This window comes from Centroberyx affinis, unplaced genomic scaffold (genome assembly GCF_046629955.1).
Source record: "Centroberyx affinis isolate AG114_WGS23_722 - 3 ecotype Tasmania unplaced genomic scaffold, CSIRO-AGI_Caff_v1 ptg002483l_1, whole genome shotgun sequence".
NCBI classification, from domain to species: domain Eukaryota; kingdom Metazoa; phylum Chordata; class Actinopteri; order Beryciformes; family Berycidae; genus Centroberyx; species Centroberyx affinis.
In genome coordinates, this window is record NW_027280713.1 from 265925 (window position 1) to 281766 (window position 15842).

Below are 15842 nucleotides of genomic sequence, written 5' to 3' on the forward strand. Positions count from 1 at the left end.
TCATTTACACAAACACAAGATCTTTTGTCAAGACTTTAGAAACCTTTTCAAGTCATCAAAGTACAAGTCAAAGTCAAGTCCCAAGTCAACAGAACCCAAGTCAAGTCTCAAGTCTTCTCTTCATGCATCAAGTCGAGTCTCAAGCAATTCAAGTTCTGACTCAAGTCCAAGTCAGTGACTCGAGTCACCACCTCTGCAAATTAGACATCAGGCAGATTACTGTTCAGGTAACATTTGTTAAATAAGCAGGGTCAATTTAATCAGTTGTTTTAATGGAGAGTCAACAGTAACTCTCTCTCAAACGTTTATCCACACTGAAACAACCAATTCCAGTTCACCCACTTTAATTCCTTATTCATCATTTTCCATTTGACTGACTTGAATGAAACCTGGTGTTATAATCCAATGTGTCGTTTCAATACTGTCAACCCTATTGTCCTGTAGTGTGTCCTGTAGTGTTCAGAATAACAGATAACATTAATTACCTGTGTCCCAATCCTCTTTACGGGAAGGCAGGGCTACAACAAATGTGTGAACTCCACACTGCCAACACACGTCTGACAGGGTGTGATCGATGCACTGCTCGGTGGAGCTAATGGCTGTGTAATGGAAGAAATTTGGATGTGAAAAATGAGCTCTACTCTATTATTTAATGGGGCTGTGAGGTGTTTGCCTCTTTGCCTCTCTCTGCCCGGTTTCTAACAAACAACACGCTGGCAGCTGGTTTTCAGCCTCTCTGCATCATGTTTGGTGACTCTTATCTGCAGTATTTTAATGTAAGACATCACAATATTGCAGGTGCAAAAGTCTGTACAAAGTATTTGCTGTTTGCCTAATGGGTCTTGCACAAAGAAACCTAAGCCTTCATTAAATGTTTAGGGCGTCTCGTCTTGTGGTGTGTGTGTGTGGCTGTGTGGTCTCCAATAACCAGACGAGTGAGAGTGTCTCTAGCCGTTTAATTGTTGTGGTCCCTTGGTTATTTGGAAAAACCAAGCAGAACACAGTATTTCAGTTCTGGCTGATTAGATCCACGTTGTATTCATTGGACTCTGTTACATCAACACACGGCCATTTTGGTAGGAAAATAACAGGTGATTATAATAAATTCACAGCTGATTATAGTCAAATAACAGCCACAGCCAATGAGCCGTGTATATAAAGCACCATATTGCTAGGGAATGCATGTGATATCATGGGAATACTATGAATACTGTGCGGCTTGTGATCATCCCTCTTTCGGTCATGATGTTTTTCAGGGAGCCACACCTGTGTGTCAGGACCTGTTTCATCTAAAACAGAAACTCACATCCTCGCTCCAGGAGAGTCTGGACTGTCTGTTTCATTTACTGAGCGGGAATAAAAAATAATGCCCTTTTTCTGTTTCTAGAGTTTGCAGCAGCTGTGGAGAGCAGGTCACATGCAGCCAGTTGTCATGGTGACGGGACTGTTAGATACCTGAGTTGGGTGTCTGGCGGGACGCCGAGGCAGAGCTGAGCCAACCCGGGCTGGACCGGCCACTGCTGCTGAACAGGGTTAAACAGCGAGGACAGCAGGCAGAGCAAAGGCTGTAAAACTTAATTTTCCATCATGCCTAGAAAACGTGACATGGCTGAAATGGAGGATGGTGAGTTGAAAAGCCCACAGGGGAATTAGTGTTTAATTTATTATGATTTTACATATGATATTGTGTCATTTGTTTATTTTTTGAAATGGAAAAATGTTTTAGTGCTAGCAATGGACTCATAGTATTTAATAATTGATAGTATACAACAGAATTATGATTTGTGGCCTTGAGATTCAAGTGTTCATCGTCTGTTAAACTGGTTGAGTATTTGATGAGTGTGTTGTCTTGTTTGTGTGCTCTTCTTCAGTTGGGATAGAGATAGACGGGGAAGTGAGTGACAGTGATGGTAAGTGGATATTGAAACAACCAGACACTGACAACGTTTGATGTAATTTATTTGAAACAGCTGAGAGTTTGTGAGTCGTGAATTTGAGAGTTTGTACAGATCTGTAACTTTCAGAACACCAAATATTGTGTGTATCTGTGTGTGCCTGTGGGTGCATGCTTGCATATGTTTGTGTGTGTGTGTGTGCCTGTGGGTGTCTGTGTGTGTATGCATTGATGTGTGTGTGTGTGTGTGTGTGTGTGTTTGTTCTGCATACAGATGGCGCCAGTCGGAGGAGAGCGAACAGGAGACCAGCTGGAAGAGGCGCAAAGGGCAAAGGCAAGGGCAAAAAACCAGCCAGTGAGGACGAGGAGGACGAGGATGAGGAGGAAGAGGAGGAAGAGGAGGAAGCCCCTCGGGGACGCAAGGGAGCGAATAAGAAGAAGAAGGCCAAGCCACGTGACGACGACGACGACGAGGATGAGAGTGGGGACGATGCTCCCAAGAGGAAGCGCGGAGCAGCCGCTAAGAAGAAGAAGAAAGGAGGCAAGGCTCAGGACAGCGACGAGGACAGCGACGAGAGCGAGAAAGGAAAAAAGGGAAAGAAGAAAGGCGGAAAAAAACAAAAAGAGGAGGAGGAAGACAGCAAGGGAAAGAAAGGAAATGCCAAGGGGAAAGGCAAGGATGATGAGAAGGACAAGAAGAAGAAGAAGAAGAAGAAGGGCGACAGGTATGCTAGACAAAGTGAAATTACCTATAATATCACCTCTAGGGAGACTGTAGATAGTTGTGTTTCCAATCAGCTATAAACTCATTTCTGATTACTTTGCATCTTCAAACCAGAATCAGAATGAATTTTATCTCCAATTTAATTGCCAATAAATGTACAATATGTGTCTCCCAGTGACACCGCTGCAAAGCCATATTGATAATTTCCACATTAACACTGTACATACTAACACACACAAGGAAAAGGGACAGTGCAAGACGCACGACTGCGTGGCCACATCACTGTAAACAGATCCAGGCAGATTTATTACATGACCCCGATCCTGGCCTCACTACACTCAGGCTTCCCGTGAAATTTAGAATAGATTTTAAAACCTCACTGAACACCTTCAAGCCACTCGCTGGATTATATCTCACACCGGGGGTTTCCTGGTCGTTCCACAGTCCGAACTAAAGCGACTTTAGTGCCTTCTCACTTAGAGAACCTGTACTGTGGAACAGTCTGCCTGAGGATGTCAGACCTGCTACCTCAGTGTCCTCTTTCAAAGCACTTTTTTTTTTCTTATTATGTTCTCATCCTCTTCCCCCGACCTCTCTCTCTCTGTCTGTCTCTCTGCTCTCTCTCTCTCTCTCTCTCTCTCTCTCTCTCTCTCACTCTGCTGTCTCTCCCTGTTTCTCTTTTTCTGTCCCTCTCATCTCTGCTCTCTCTCCCTCTCTCTCTCTTTCTCTCTCTCTCTCTCACTCTGCTGTCTCTCCCTGTTTCTCTTTTTCTGTCCCTCTCATCTCTGCTCTCTCTCTCTCTCACTCTGCTGTCTCTCCCTGTTTCTCTTTTTCTGTCCCTCTCATCTCTGCTCTCTCTCTCTCTCATTATGTTCTCATCCTCTTCCCCCGACCTCTCTCTCTGTGGCTCTCTCTACTGTCTCTTTCTCTCTATCTCTCTGTCTCTCTCTCTCTCTCTCTGGTGTCTCTCTGTTTCTCTTTCTCTCCCTCTCCTCTCTGCTCTCTCTCTCTCCCTCTCCCTCTCTCTCTCTCTCATTATGTTCTCAATTCCCTTGACCTCTCTGTCTCTCTCTCTGGTCTCTCTCTCTCTCTCTCTCTTTCTGCTGTCTCTCTGTTTCTCTCTTTCTCTCCCTCTCTTCTCTGGTCTCTCTCTCTCTCTCTCTCTCTCCCTCCCTCCTCCAGTTCATCTGACTCCAACTCAGACTCCGATAAGGAGGGAGAAGAGGAGGATGAGTCCATGTCAGAGGGAGAGATGGCCCGGCTGATGGAGGAGGTGGAGGAGAAGAAGAAGCTGATTGCCACCGTGAGGAACAAGCCATGGAGGATGAAAAGGAGGCTCACACACCTCAAGTAATCTTTTGCTGGCTTAGGACATAAATTGTTTATCTCAACCCAGGTCCACATTTGAATCCTTTAGACAAAGAACCAAATGCAATGTACAAGTAAACAGTCTGTTTGTCTATATGGACAAACAGACTGTTTGTCCATATAACAGTCCATATATTTGCAGCTGTAAAGTCCAAACAAATCATTTGGAGTGTGAATTATACATATACATATAATTATACATATTACTTGAAAGTTCACAACTTTTTACCATCTTGACCTATGAATGTGCACACCCTATAAACTTACAGTCATTAAATTTTAAGACTTGAAAATGCCACTCATCTGAAAACAATATGGACTTAATTTTTGTAGTGGACTAATAAAATTGACTTAATTTGGTTCTTTAAAGGTTTCAATATCAAGAGTTGTGGTTGATAACAATCCCATTGTGACCTGAGAAGCAAATATGAACCTAGATCTGCATTGCTGCTTTGAGTCAGATCATGAATGTGGGTGCGGCATAAATCCATCCCATTTAAAAGTGGAGAGGTGTTCCTGTCTCACATGCGACCCTCATCTCTTCTCAGGGAGGCGCAACAATTTGTGGATAAGTTTGAAGGAGCTTTGGGCAAAGGAAAAGGCAGGAAGTGGTACGCCTACAAAGTGATGATGACAAAGGTTAGGATCAAAGGACACGGCATATCCTTTCTCTGCTTTTTGCTTGTGTTATTTTTTTTTTGTCTTCAATTTTGGACCTCTTTTTAATCTCAGAAATGGATCAAGTTCCAAAGGGATTTTGAGAATTTCAGAACAGCCTGTATCCCATGGGAACGGAAGATAAAAGAGGTGGAAAGTAAGTTGTGTTTATAAATGACTAACAGCTGAGCAGTGCCACCTAGTGGACATGTGCTGCATCTCATATCTCGTTAACATCCTCAGGTCACTTTGGGTCGTCTGTGGCATCTTACTTCATCTTTCTGCGCTGGATGTACGGCATGAACCTCGTCCTGTTTGGATTCACCTTTGGACTTGTTGTCATCCCAGAGGTGAACTGATCTTGTTCTCTTTTGACTTGAAAAGCTGTTCCTCTCAAAACACAACACATTATGATTAGCTACAAAAGTTGTGTTAAATTAAATGGGATTAAATTTTAATGATTCCGTTTGGGAAAGGTTACCTGGAATGTGACATTTTCCTTTATTAAATCTACCAAGGCAAGTGTATGTATATAGATTAAAATGCATTTATTATTACTGTCATTATTATTTATGTATTAGGTTTTTTTGTATTTTTTAATTTAATTTAATTGTATTTTATTTTATTGTCCAGGTTCTGATGGGCCTTCCCTATGGGTCCATTCCCAGGAAGACTGTACCCAGAGCGGAGCACGACACCGCTCAGGACTACTCCGTCCTCATGGACTTCAACGTGGGTCAAATATTAGTGGCATGCAGCCTACAGTTTCCTATGTATGGAAGACCATTTTCACCACCTGTTAAAAAAAATCTGGCACATAACATTTTTTTTTCATCATCAACTGAGATTGTGACTTAATATCTCTTAATTATGAGATACAAAGTCATAATTTTGAGGGGTTTTTTTTTTAACTAACTTTGTAACTTAGTAACTAACTTGGTAAACTCACTTAGTATATCTAAGTCATATTGATGAGAAAGTTTATTAAAATTATGACTTTGTGTCTTATAATTATGAGAAAGTGCAGTATTTTTTTTTAACAGATGGCTTCCATAGTATCCCTCTACAAATATGTCTGATTTAAATATTAAAACACAATAATGTTGTCTCTTCTTGTCTCAGGGATACTGCAAATATTCGGTCCTTTTCTATGGTTATTACAACAGCCAGAGGACTATTGGCCTGCTGAAGTTCAGGCTGCCACTGTCTTACCTCATGGTGGGGATCGGCACCTTCGGCTACAGCCTGATGGTTGTGATTCGCACGTGAGTCTGCAGCAGCATCGTCCTGCTCTGTGATTCTCAGGGACTCAGGGAGATTTACACTGGTGGACATTTACTGTCACGCAAGTTAATTAAAATACCCATGAGTGATGCCAACATCTAGCTATGGCCTATGTTGATGTTGTCAGGTAAAACTCATGAGACCCCACTTTTGATTATTTTCATTTTTTCATTAGAACTTAAGAATTGTGTTGGGAAATGGGAAATGTCCCTTGAGCTTATGAATCATTTTCCAAACCCTTTGCTTAATAAAAAAAAATGGATGGTCAATCTAAACATAGGGTTTTATTTTATTCCTGATGTTCCAGAGTAGATATTTTGGAGTAATAAGGTTTTCACCAGATTTTCCAAAATCTGCCCCCTATTGTGACAAACCAGCACAAACAATCATTTCATGCAGGATAACAATATACAAAAAATATACATATCCCTATTAAAAGAGACATGAGCCAGAATTTGTGAATTTGCCGTTTAATCATGCAGATATCAAGATTAATTTCTGTGTCCAGCATTGTCGTGTTGTGTGTGCGTCCGTATTGATGTCTAGTTAGTCTGTTTTTGTTGTTTTGTTTAGCATGGCTAAGAATGCCGATGTTGGCGGGGGAGACGGAGAGGAGGGGGAGTTCACCTTCGCCTGGAAGATGTTCACCAGCTGGGATTACCTCATCGGCAACTCAGAGACCGCTGACAACAAGTACGCCTCCATCACCACCAGCTTCAAGGTAACCATGGAAACCATAAAGGCCGTCTCAACGACAATTTAGTTAAGGTAGTTCTCCTCTGCAGCTTATAATTACAGGCTTCCAATCAACTGCTTTGTAGTTTATTTGGGGGAATGGCAAAGGGCAATGTAGTGTTCTGCAGTTTGACAAGAGATCATCTATTATTGCTGTGCTTTTCAGACTGATACTAACTTTGTGTCCTGTTTATCCATGTTTTAACTGCTGGTTATATTTGGCCCGACTGCTGATGCAATCTATGATAGATAAAGTTCTCCTTTTTTTTAATTCTGTACCTGTTTTGACAAGAACAGGAGTCCATTGTGGATGAGCAGGAGAACCAGAAGGATGAGAACATCCACCTGAGGAGGTTCCTGCGAGTCCTGGCCAACGTCATGATCCTGTGCAGCCTGGGAGGGAGCGGATACCTCATCTACTTTGTGGTGAAGAGATCTCAGGACTTTTCCACCAGGGACGACCTCAGCTGGTACGAGAAGAACGAGGTAATGATGCTGATGAGGTAATGTAGTAACGTAATATTGATTTGCATGTTTGTAAATCTTTTCTGTGAATTCAAATTTAGGACACCGGCTGCTGCTACTACTACTAATAATAACTTTGGTAACACTTTATAATAACCATCATTAATAAATGGTAAATTGATAGTTAATTAAACTTTAGTTAATAGTTATTTTACTGTTAACAAACAATGAAATGATCATTAATAATGTTTACTAATTATTAGTAATGCTATAATTTATGTTATTTTATCATTAGTTTGTGTAATATAAAATCATTTGTTTATAAATTATATATTGTATCATAGCTGATAAGAGACGGTAAAAAGGGTAAAAAGCTATGAAACATTATTAATGATCATTTCATTTTTTGTTAACAGTAAAATAACTATTAACTAAGGTTTAATTAACTATCAATTTACCATTTATTAATGATGGTTATTATAAAGTGTTACCATAACTTTATACAGCTCTAAACAAAGGTTACAATGTACTGTAACATGCAAAAAAAGAGTCAAAAGCCTCTAAAATATGAGCTTAAAACTTCAAACTTAAAAGAAGACAGTGAGTCTGTCAGCCTTTCAGCCTTGGGCAAATCAGGCTGTCATCAACTATATTGACGGTTTTCTTAAGCCACACAATGCTGTCAAATAAAATAGACAAAACAAACACAACAAAGGGAAGACTTGTTCTGATGTCTCCATTAATTGCTGCTCAGAACAATAGTAAGACTATGTAACTGTAACAATAGAGAGAGAGAGAGAGAGAGGGAGAGAGAGAGAGAGAGAGAAAGACAGAAAGAAACACAGACAAATAAAATAGATAATGTGTTGTCAGTTGTAATAAAATGGTTTTATTTGTTGTGATGTGAAGATGTTGTTTGTCATTTTTAACCTGCATAGCTGGAGATCATTATGTCTCTGCTGGGTCTGGTGTGTCCCCCTCTGTTTGAGACCATCGCTGAGCTGGAGGACTACCATCCTCGAATCGCCCTCAAGTGGCAGCTGGGCCGCATCTTTGCCCTCTTCCTGGGAAACCTCTACACCTTTCTCTTCGCCTTGTTCGATGAGGTCAACACCAAGGTATGGTGGGAGTGTGTGTGTGTGTGTGTGTGTGTGTGTGTGTCTTTGCTGAAACCGGTCAGGCAATTGTAGCAGTAGGGCTGGTTCAATATTATTGTTTATCATCTTTCAGTGGAATCATTATAGTCATGATATGGTGATTTTGGGATATCGTGACACACAGTTCTGCTGTCTGAATTGATGACGGCAAGCACATTTTATTTAAAAATTATTTCAAAATGAATTATGGTGGGAATATTATTTGAAAATTTCATTTTTGTTTGACATCACACCCTAAAATTACCATTCGGTTCAATGGGATGAACATTGATTTGATTTTTTATCATGGGATTTTGCATACGTGATCCATATCATGATATATATCGATATAAAAAAAATTGTTATGATTAGTATGATATTGATTTCAAACATATCACCCAGCCCTAGGTAGTAGTAAAGGTTGTTTAGCTTTTGCACACAAAAAAGCCTTGGCTTTATTTTCTTTAAAACAGATTCTGACTTTAAAAGACTTTAAAATAGACCCTTGATTCCAATGAGATCTTGTTTTTGCGGGTGATTTTTAAAATAGTTACCGGGGCGCACAGTAAGGATGAACTCTGGTATCTTCTCTCAACATAAGGATTTTGCTATGTTTCATGAAATGTTGGATGACAAGGTAAAGCAACGCTCAGGTCCACTTGAAGCATTCTGTGTTTTGTTTTGTGGTTCTGTCTGGAGCGGTTGTGATGTTAGCTTGGTGGTTGATCCAACACACACATTTAGAAAAGCGCTACTTGGCCAATAAGCATGTAGTTTCAGTACATGGTAATTAACAATATAAACAGGAATGCTTATCATCGGTAACCTCACTCCTTGCTGTGTGCCTCTCAGTTGGAGGAAGAGGAGTCCATCAAGAACGCCTCTATCTGGGCCATGAAGGAGTACTACGCTAACTTCTCCATGTCCTCCAATGACACTGATGCCACCCCACCCCCCATGCACCCCTCTGATGTCATCAGAGGACCCTGCTGGGAGACTGCCGTCGGCATAGTAATGAAAATATATTGATTTACACTTCTACATCTGGTGTCTGTCTATCTATCCATCTATCTATCTATCTATCTATCAATCTATCTAGCTATCTATCTGTGTCTGTCTATCTGTTTACCAGGTGAAATTGGAATGCATGGTTTGCTTCTCTAGTTATTTTGACAAAAACAGCAAACTTAGCCACTTAAATGAGAATCACGACATAATTCTCTGCCAAATCACATAAGTTAACATCAACACTGTTATGCTACATTTGGATATTTGTGGAGCAATTACCAGAGAGGCAAACCACGCATTCCAGTTTCACCACTCTCAGGCCAAAGAACCATCTCATTTTCTAATTAATAAACTAGGTAGGTATTCAGAGAGCAGAGACCTCCCAATGCAGAACAATTCTCCAAATTGCTGTTACCACCAAAAACATCATTCCTTTCCTTTTAGATTGATTTATTGGACCTGCAAACATACCCTTAGGATTTGGAATCAACTATCTCTGTTAGTTTCATAGCTAAAAACGATAATTTTCTAATGGCAGAAATCCCAGATGTGTATCACCACATTCCCTCTCATCAATGTGTGCTGTTCATGTTCCAGGAGTTTGTGAAGCTGACAGTGTCAGACATCCAGGTCTCGTACCTGACCATCCTGATTGGTGACTTTGCCAGGGCCGTCATCGTCCGCTTCCTCAACTACTGCTGGTGCTGGGACCTTGAGGCTGGATTTGTAAGTCAATTACTTTCATTTGCATAATTTTTGGCTCCCAGCTGTATTAAAAGGGATGTTTACTTAGACAGGGAAATACACTCTGAACCATTAAGTGAAATAAGTTTATATTGCTAGAGCAAAATTTTATCATTAGTAAGGGTTTGTGTGAGAATATCAGATATTGCTGTGACCTGACTGAACTTGAAACCATTGTCTGTGTACCTTATAGCCTTCATATGGAGAGTTTGATATCAGTGGCAATGTCCTTGGGTTGGTCTTCAATCAAGGAATGATCTGGTAGGAAACTCCTTGCATTAAGCTATGTTACATTATGCTACGTTACATTAAGCTATGTTACATTAAGCTATGTTACATTAAGCTACGTTACATTAAGCTACATTACATTAAGCTATGTTACATTAAGTTACGTTATGTCATGTTATGTTACACCACATCATGCTATGCCACATTATGTTATGTCGTGTTACAAATAATAGTGGCGATGATGGGGCAAAAAGGCCACACTTACAAAGTGCGGTACAGCGAAACCCTACTCAATTTCTATGAGCAAAACAGTAAATCGGCATTTTCTGTGGTTGCTTTTTCTGTGTTCTAATAATTGTAACTGTGTTATGTGTAAATAATTTGTCGTTACCTTTTCATGGCTGTCAAACAACAGCATGATCATTAAAATGTTTTTTCTTGAAGTCTCAAAATGCTAGCATGACTCCTCTCTTGAACGGAAGTTTGCATGGAAGTTTGCTAGCTTGCTAGCATTTTGTGACATCCAGAAAAAAACATTTTAATGATAATGATAACTGTGAAAAGGTAACGACAAATTATTCACACCATATACATTTCACTTAATCATCCCCACTCAATAAATGATCAGAACACAGCAAAAGCAACCACATAAAATGCTGATTTTTTGTTTTGCCCATAGAATTAGAGCAGGGCATATCACTTGTACTGCACTTTGTGGGCGTGGCCCATTTGAAACGTCACACCATTCTTATCTATGTCACATGACACAACACGCCATACCATGTTGCATCATGTCATGTGTTTGTGTTTCAGGATGGGGGCGTTCTATGCCCCTGGGCTGGTTGGCATCAATGTGCTTCGCCTGCTGTCCTCCATGTATTATCAGTGCTGGGCTGTGATGTGCACTAACGTTCCCCATGAAAGAGTCTTCAAGGCCTCCAAGTCCAACAACTTTTACATGGGTCTACTCCTCCTCATCCTCTTCCTCAGCCTCCTACCTGTCGTCTACACCATCATGACCCTGCCCCCTTCATTTGACTGTGGACCCTTCAGGTAATTATAGGAATAAAAGGAAGAAGAACATTAAGAAAATAAAAATAAAAATAAACAAAAAAATATACATCATATCATCAAAAGAGGTAAGAAAGTGCAACAAATAAAATAAAAAGTAATACAAATACCAGACAGGAAGTAAAAGTATGATTTAAGAAGATAAAATATAAAAATATAAAAGTGATTTAAAAAATTACACTGATTAGGAACTATGGGCATACTTAGAAATGAGCACACTCGCAAATACGCATCATGCACGCGCAATCACGACACACACACACACACACACACACACACACATGCACACACACACACACACACACACACATTTAATTGTATTTGATGTCTGCAGTGGGAAGTCGAAGATGTTTGATGTGGTCATGGAAACTATTGATCTGGACCTGCCAGCCTTCATGGGAACGCTCTTCAGCTACGCAGCCAACCCCGGCCTCATCATACCAGCTGTGCTGCTCATGGTGTGAGTACACATGTGACACACAGGCTCACATGCACACATGTATGACTGCACATGCATGCAGACATGAGCCATTGAACCTGAGTTCAACCTTTGTTCTAATTTAAATAAATCTTTCTAGCCATTCTAGCCTACTTCTTACTTAATTTTTCTCAATTGGTTGAATTTTTAATGTTTTTAATATTTCATACAAATTCGCTTTTTTCACTGAAATTTTAATTGTGATTTCCATGGATTTCAGACTTGTATTCGCTCAAAAGTGAAAAATCCCTCACTCCTTATTTGTAAACAGTTTATTAAAGATACTCACAACATTTTGGTCATTAGACCTTCATCAGGTAGGCTTTAAATTTGTGTGCAGGAATTTTTCACTTTTTAGTCTTCCTGCCTTAGTGTTCTGCCATTAAGACAGTTTAGGTGTGCAAAAGCTTTTTGGACCCATAGACTTGTATTCACTGCATATATGGTGACAAATAAAATTTAAACTTACATTTGAATGGATACACATACATTTGCACATGCACATCTATACATTTATGGACATATACATGCACACATACATAAACACACACACACATGCACACACACACACACACACACATACTGTACATAATAACACAGACGTCTTTGCTGTTCCTAAACATTCTCAATACTAGTTTCCTGCCTATAGTGAGTCTAGTGAGTCTCTTTGTCCCTTTGTACTATATGTGAGATTCTGTTGATCCATGTGTGTCGGTAAAGTCTGCAAAACTCTGTAGGTTATAGATACATGTGGCAAGACAAATTCCTGTGCATATATTGGATTTGGTGAATAAATAACGTGCATCTGATTCTGGTATCTCTCCTCACAGACTGGCCATCTACTATCTGAACTCGGTGTCTGAGGCCTACCAGAACTCCAACATGGAGCTGAAGAAGAAGATGCAGATGGTGAGTAGAGAGTGTGGGATACACTTCACACACTTCCATTAGACTATTCTACAATTCTACTGTGCAGTTTCCTCTGTGTATATTTAGCAGAGGTGTGCCAATCCTGTGGGATTGGTGTTTCGGGGTGAACACACATTTTGGGCCACTCCCTTCCTCCCTTGATCTTTCCACACTAATCTAACGAACCTGTTTGAATTATCCCCCCTGTCTCTTTCTCTCTCTCTCTCTCTCTATCTCTCTCTCTCTCTCTTCGCTTCCCAACTCTTTGTCCATCTCCCTCCATCTCTCTCTCCCCGTCTCTCTGTCTAGGCTCGGGATGAAGAGAAGAACCGGAGGAACAACACCGACAGCACCAATCAGGTCATGAAGGACCTGGAGGACCTGCTCCCTAACCGCTCCCTCGCCCCTCCAGCCCCAGAGCCCGGTCAGTAGAAAGATCCCGCAGAGCTGATCGTCCTCTGCAGCTCAATGAGTAGAACATGACTTAGTAACGACATGATTAGGGGTTTGACTCTTACTGGATACTCCATAATAAACATGTATTCACTCATGGTACTTTAAAAGTGTTTAAATTTAAGTTATACTGAGAAGAATGAGATGCATTCTGTTGCTGATTTCAAGATGTTGCCCGTGTACCATAGCCTATAAAGACCAGTCAAATCTCATATTAAAATCCATAGTTATAGTTATGAAAAGAATTGCACCCTAATTTTGAATGGAAAGGTGAAAATTAAGGGTGTGGAGTTTGGGGTGGTGGATTGGCAGATACAATGGCGGTTCATTTCCTTCCTCAATTACTTACCGCCGTTGTCGGGTGAAAAAACTTTGTGTCGCCAGAATGTATCTTCAACTTTTTAAGAACTAAGAAAAACAGCCTTGTTTTTAGCTCGGGCACCATACATTTTTCAGTTGGGGTTTTAAAAGTGTTTCATAAACACAGGGGTTGTAAAATTTTCTCAACCCATAGAGGAGCATGCAGTCCTTCACTTGAAGTTAAAACAGCTGTGAGTGAATTTTTAAAATTTTCAGCGAAAGTGTTTCTTATTAAACCTTGACCAAAACCTAAAAAACTCTAACCTTAATCAAATCGTTTTAGTTATCTAAACCATAACCAAAGTTACTTACCACTTAACCAAAGATATCAAATGAACAATTGTATGAGAACACATTAAAAAACACTTAGATAACTGACTCAAAAAAGGCTGCCAAAGGTCATGAAGTTCTTGAAGCCTTTGAATTCCCCCTGTAGATTGATCACTAATGTTATGTTAGTCTTGGGTTTGCGTTAAACAGCAGCACAGCTGGCCTTATGTGTCTACATGTTTATGCAGCTTGTGGATTCAAAACTAATGTGAGCATGGAGGATGTGACTGTTGCTGTTGAGTCAGTGAACATCAGTCGACATCAGTTCATTATGTTCTTTCTCTAAACAGAACCAGAGCAGGATGAGAAGCCAACCAAGACGAAGCCTGGGTCAGCTGGTAAGGGTGTGAACCTGCAGAAAGACGTAGCTCTGGCATCGCCCAATCCCAACGCTCGAGGGCCAGTGAGCCGGCCGCCGGGCCCGCGGGGACAGGGGCCGTTGCCTGGCAACGTGCAACAGCGTCCGCCAGGTGGAGGTCGTGGGAGAGGAGGGCCGCCTCCAAGATAATGGTGTGAGAAAGTGACAACTAGCATCCTGCAGGTTGTGTTCATTCCTGAGAAAATCTCCATTCATTTTAGAGACATAAATATTAACAGGCACTTAAGTCTCTCATTAAAAAAACTGTTTCTTTTAATGAGGTTTTAAAAATGTGGCGTTTCAGTCACAAGGACTTTCATCAGTCCTTCATGAGATATTCAGACATTTCACCACTGACATCAACAACAGCATGAACTGAAGTAATTTTTTTTAAAAGATAAGGTTATAAACCATAACCTACAATATTGTTTTGCAACACAGTGTTGAAAAAACTAAATTTACTAGAATGTTCTACTCAAGTAGAAGTATTGTTACTTTGCTGATATTTTACTTAAATAGAAGTAAAAGCACTAGTGTAAAAATCTACTGAAGTAAAAGTAAAAAAGTAGCTCATTAAAAATGTACTCAGAGTAAAAGTTACTGAGTTACTTTTTAGAAAAGAGAACGTTGTTAGCTGTGATCTTACCCATGTGATTCTAAAAGGATGAGAGGACAGAGTTCAAACTAGATTCTTTTAATTGAAAAAATTGGAAAATAAAGCACACAAACAAAGTAAATCCAGATTACTGTTCTCACTGTGAGTAGCTGCTACTGGCCAGTTTATGATGGTCCAGGTTTTGATGCTCATGCAGAGCCACAAAATGTAAATTACGATACTTCAGCAAAAATGTACTTAAGTAAAAGTAAAATTACTGAGTTTAAAAAATACTCCAAAAAGTAAAAGTACAAAAAAACTACTTAATTACAGCAACGTGAATACATGTAATTATTTACTTCCACCGTTGGTAAATAGAATCCATGAAGGAAGATTGTTTTTATGTGGAAGTAGAATTACTGACATTTGACTCAGATATTAGATACAGAAGATTTCTGATGGAGAAAAATGTTTCTCACTGAGTTTGAACACAACTTCCACCGGGTGACATGATGACCTCACTTACAGCTCCTCCTTATCTCATGTGTAAAAACACACTGTAAATGCTACCAACAAGATAAGTGGAAGAGTGCAAATTAGATATCTCTAATTTAAATGGAGCTGTGATATTATACAATATACGATGTAAAGTAAACATATTTTCATGTTGTAACAATCATTTTAATTTAATCTTAATGATTTTTAAGATATTGGCCTTATTATCACATCCAAGAATGATCCAACTACCCTTTGAGTTTGCTCGTGTGTTGCAGGTATAATTGATCTGTGATAATGTCTGATGCCTCTTTTATTGACTTTGGACACACATCTATAGCTCAGGCCCTTTGTTTTCCCCTTACATTTACATTGACATTGTAATTGATGGTATGATTTTGACTTTGCAATAAAGTTTAAAATGTTTTACTAACATCTTTGTAGTGCTAATGCTCTGTATCTCTATTCTAAGTTCATCCTGCCTCAGTGTCTTCCACACTAATATTTAGTTTAGTTCAGTTTAGTTTAGTTCAGTTTAGTTAAGGGCTTT

General features: G+C 39.9%; 1 protein-coding gene across 2 annotated transcripts; it reads left to right on the forward strand.

Moving 5' to 3' along the window:
- The first annotated feature begins 1587 nt into the window (after positions 1-1587).
- Positions 1588-14566, forward strand: tmc2a (transmembrane channel-like 2a). Of its 2 annotated transcripts, XM_071534065.1 has the most exons (20): positions 1588-1624; positions 1872-1910; positions 2190-2619; positions 3801-3968; positions 4535-4625; positions 4719-4800; positions 4887-4993; positions 5277-5375; positions 5766-5908; positions 6501-6648; positions 6960-7148; positions 8066-8245; positions 9116-9274; positions 9869-9997; positions 10209-10276; positions 11057-11296; positions 11649-11774; positions 12623-12701; positions 13011-13125; positions 14135-14566. In XM_071534065.1, the coding sequence occupies exons 1-20, from the start codon at positions 1588-1590 to the stop codon at positions 14350-14352; spliced, it is 2847 nt and encodes a 948-aa protein (XP_071390166.1). In that variant the 3' UTR covers positions 14353-14566. The 2 variants fall into 2 exon arrangements, with proteins under 2 accessions (XP_071390166.1, XP_071390167.1); XM_071534066.1 differs by lacking the exons at positions 1588-1624; positions 1872-1910 and adding an exon at positions 2076-2103 and having other exon boundaries at positions 2169-2619.
- The last annotated feature ends 1276 nt before the right edge of the window (positions 14567-15842 follow it).

What these genes read in the sequence shown, in the direction of transcription:
- tmc2a (XM_071534065.1), top strand. Translation starts at nt 1,588, where the DNA reads ATGCCTAGAAAACGTGACATGGCTGAAATGGAGGATG. An exon ending in GGAAGTGAGTGACAGTGATG is followed by an intron (nt 1,911 to 2,189) that starts GTAAGTGGATAT and finishes GTCGGAGGAGAG; the next exon opens with CGAACAGGAGACCAGCTGGA. An exon ending in CCGTCCTCATGGACTTCAAC is followed by an intron (nt 5,376 to 5,765) that starts GTGGGTCAAATA and finishes TTCTTGTCTCAG; the next exon opens with GGATACTGCAAATATTCGGT.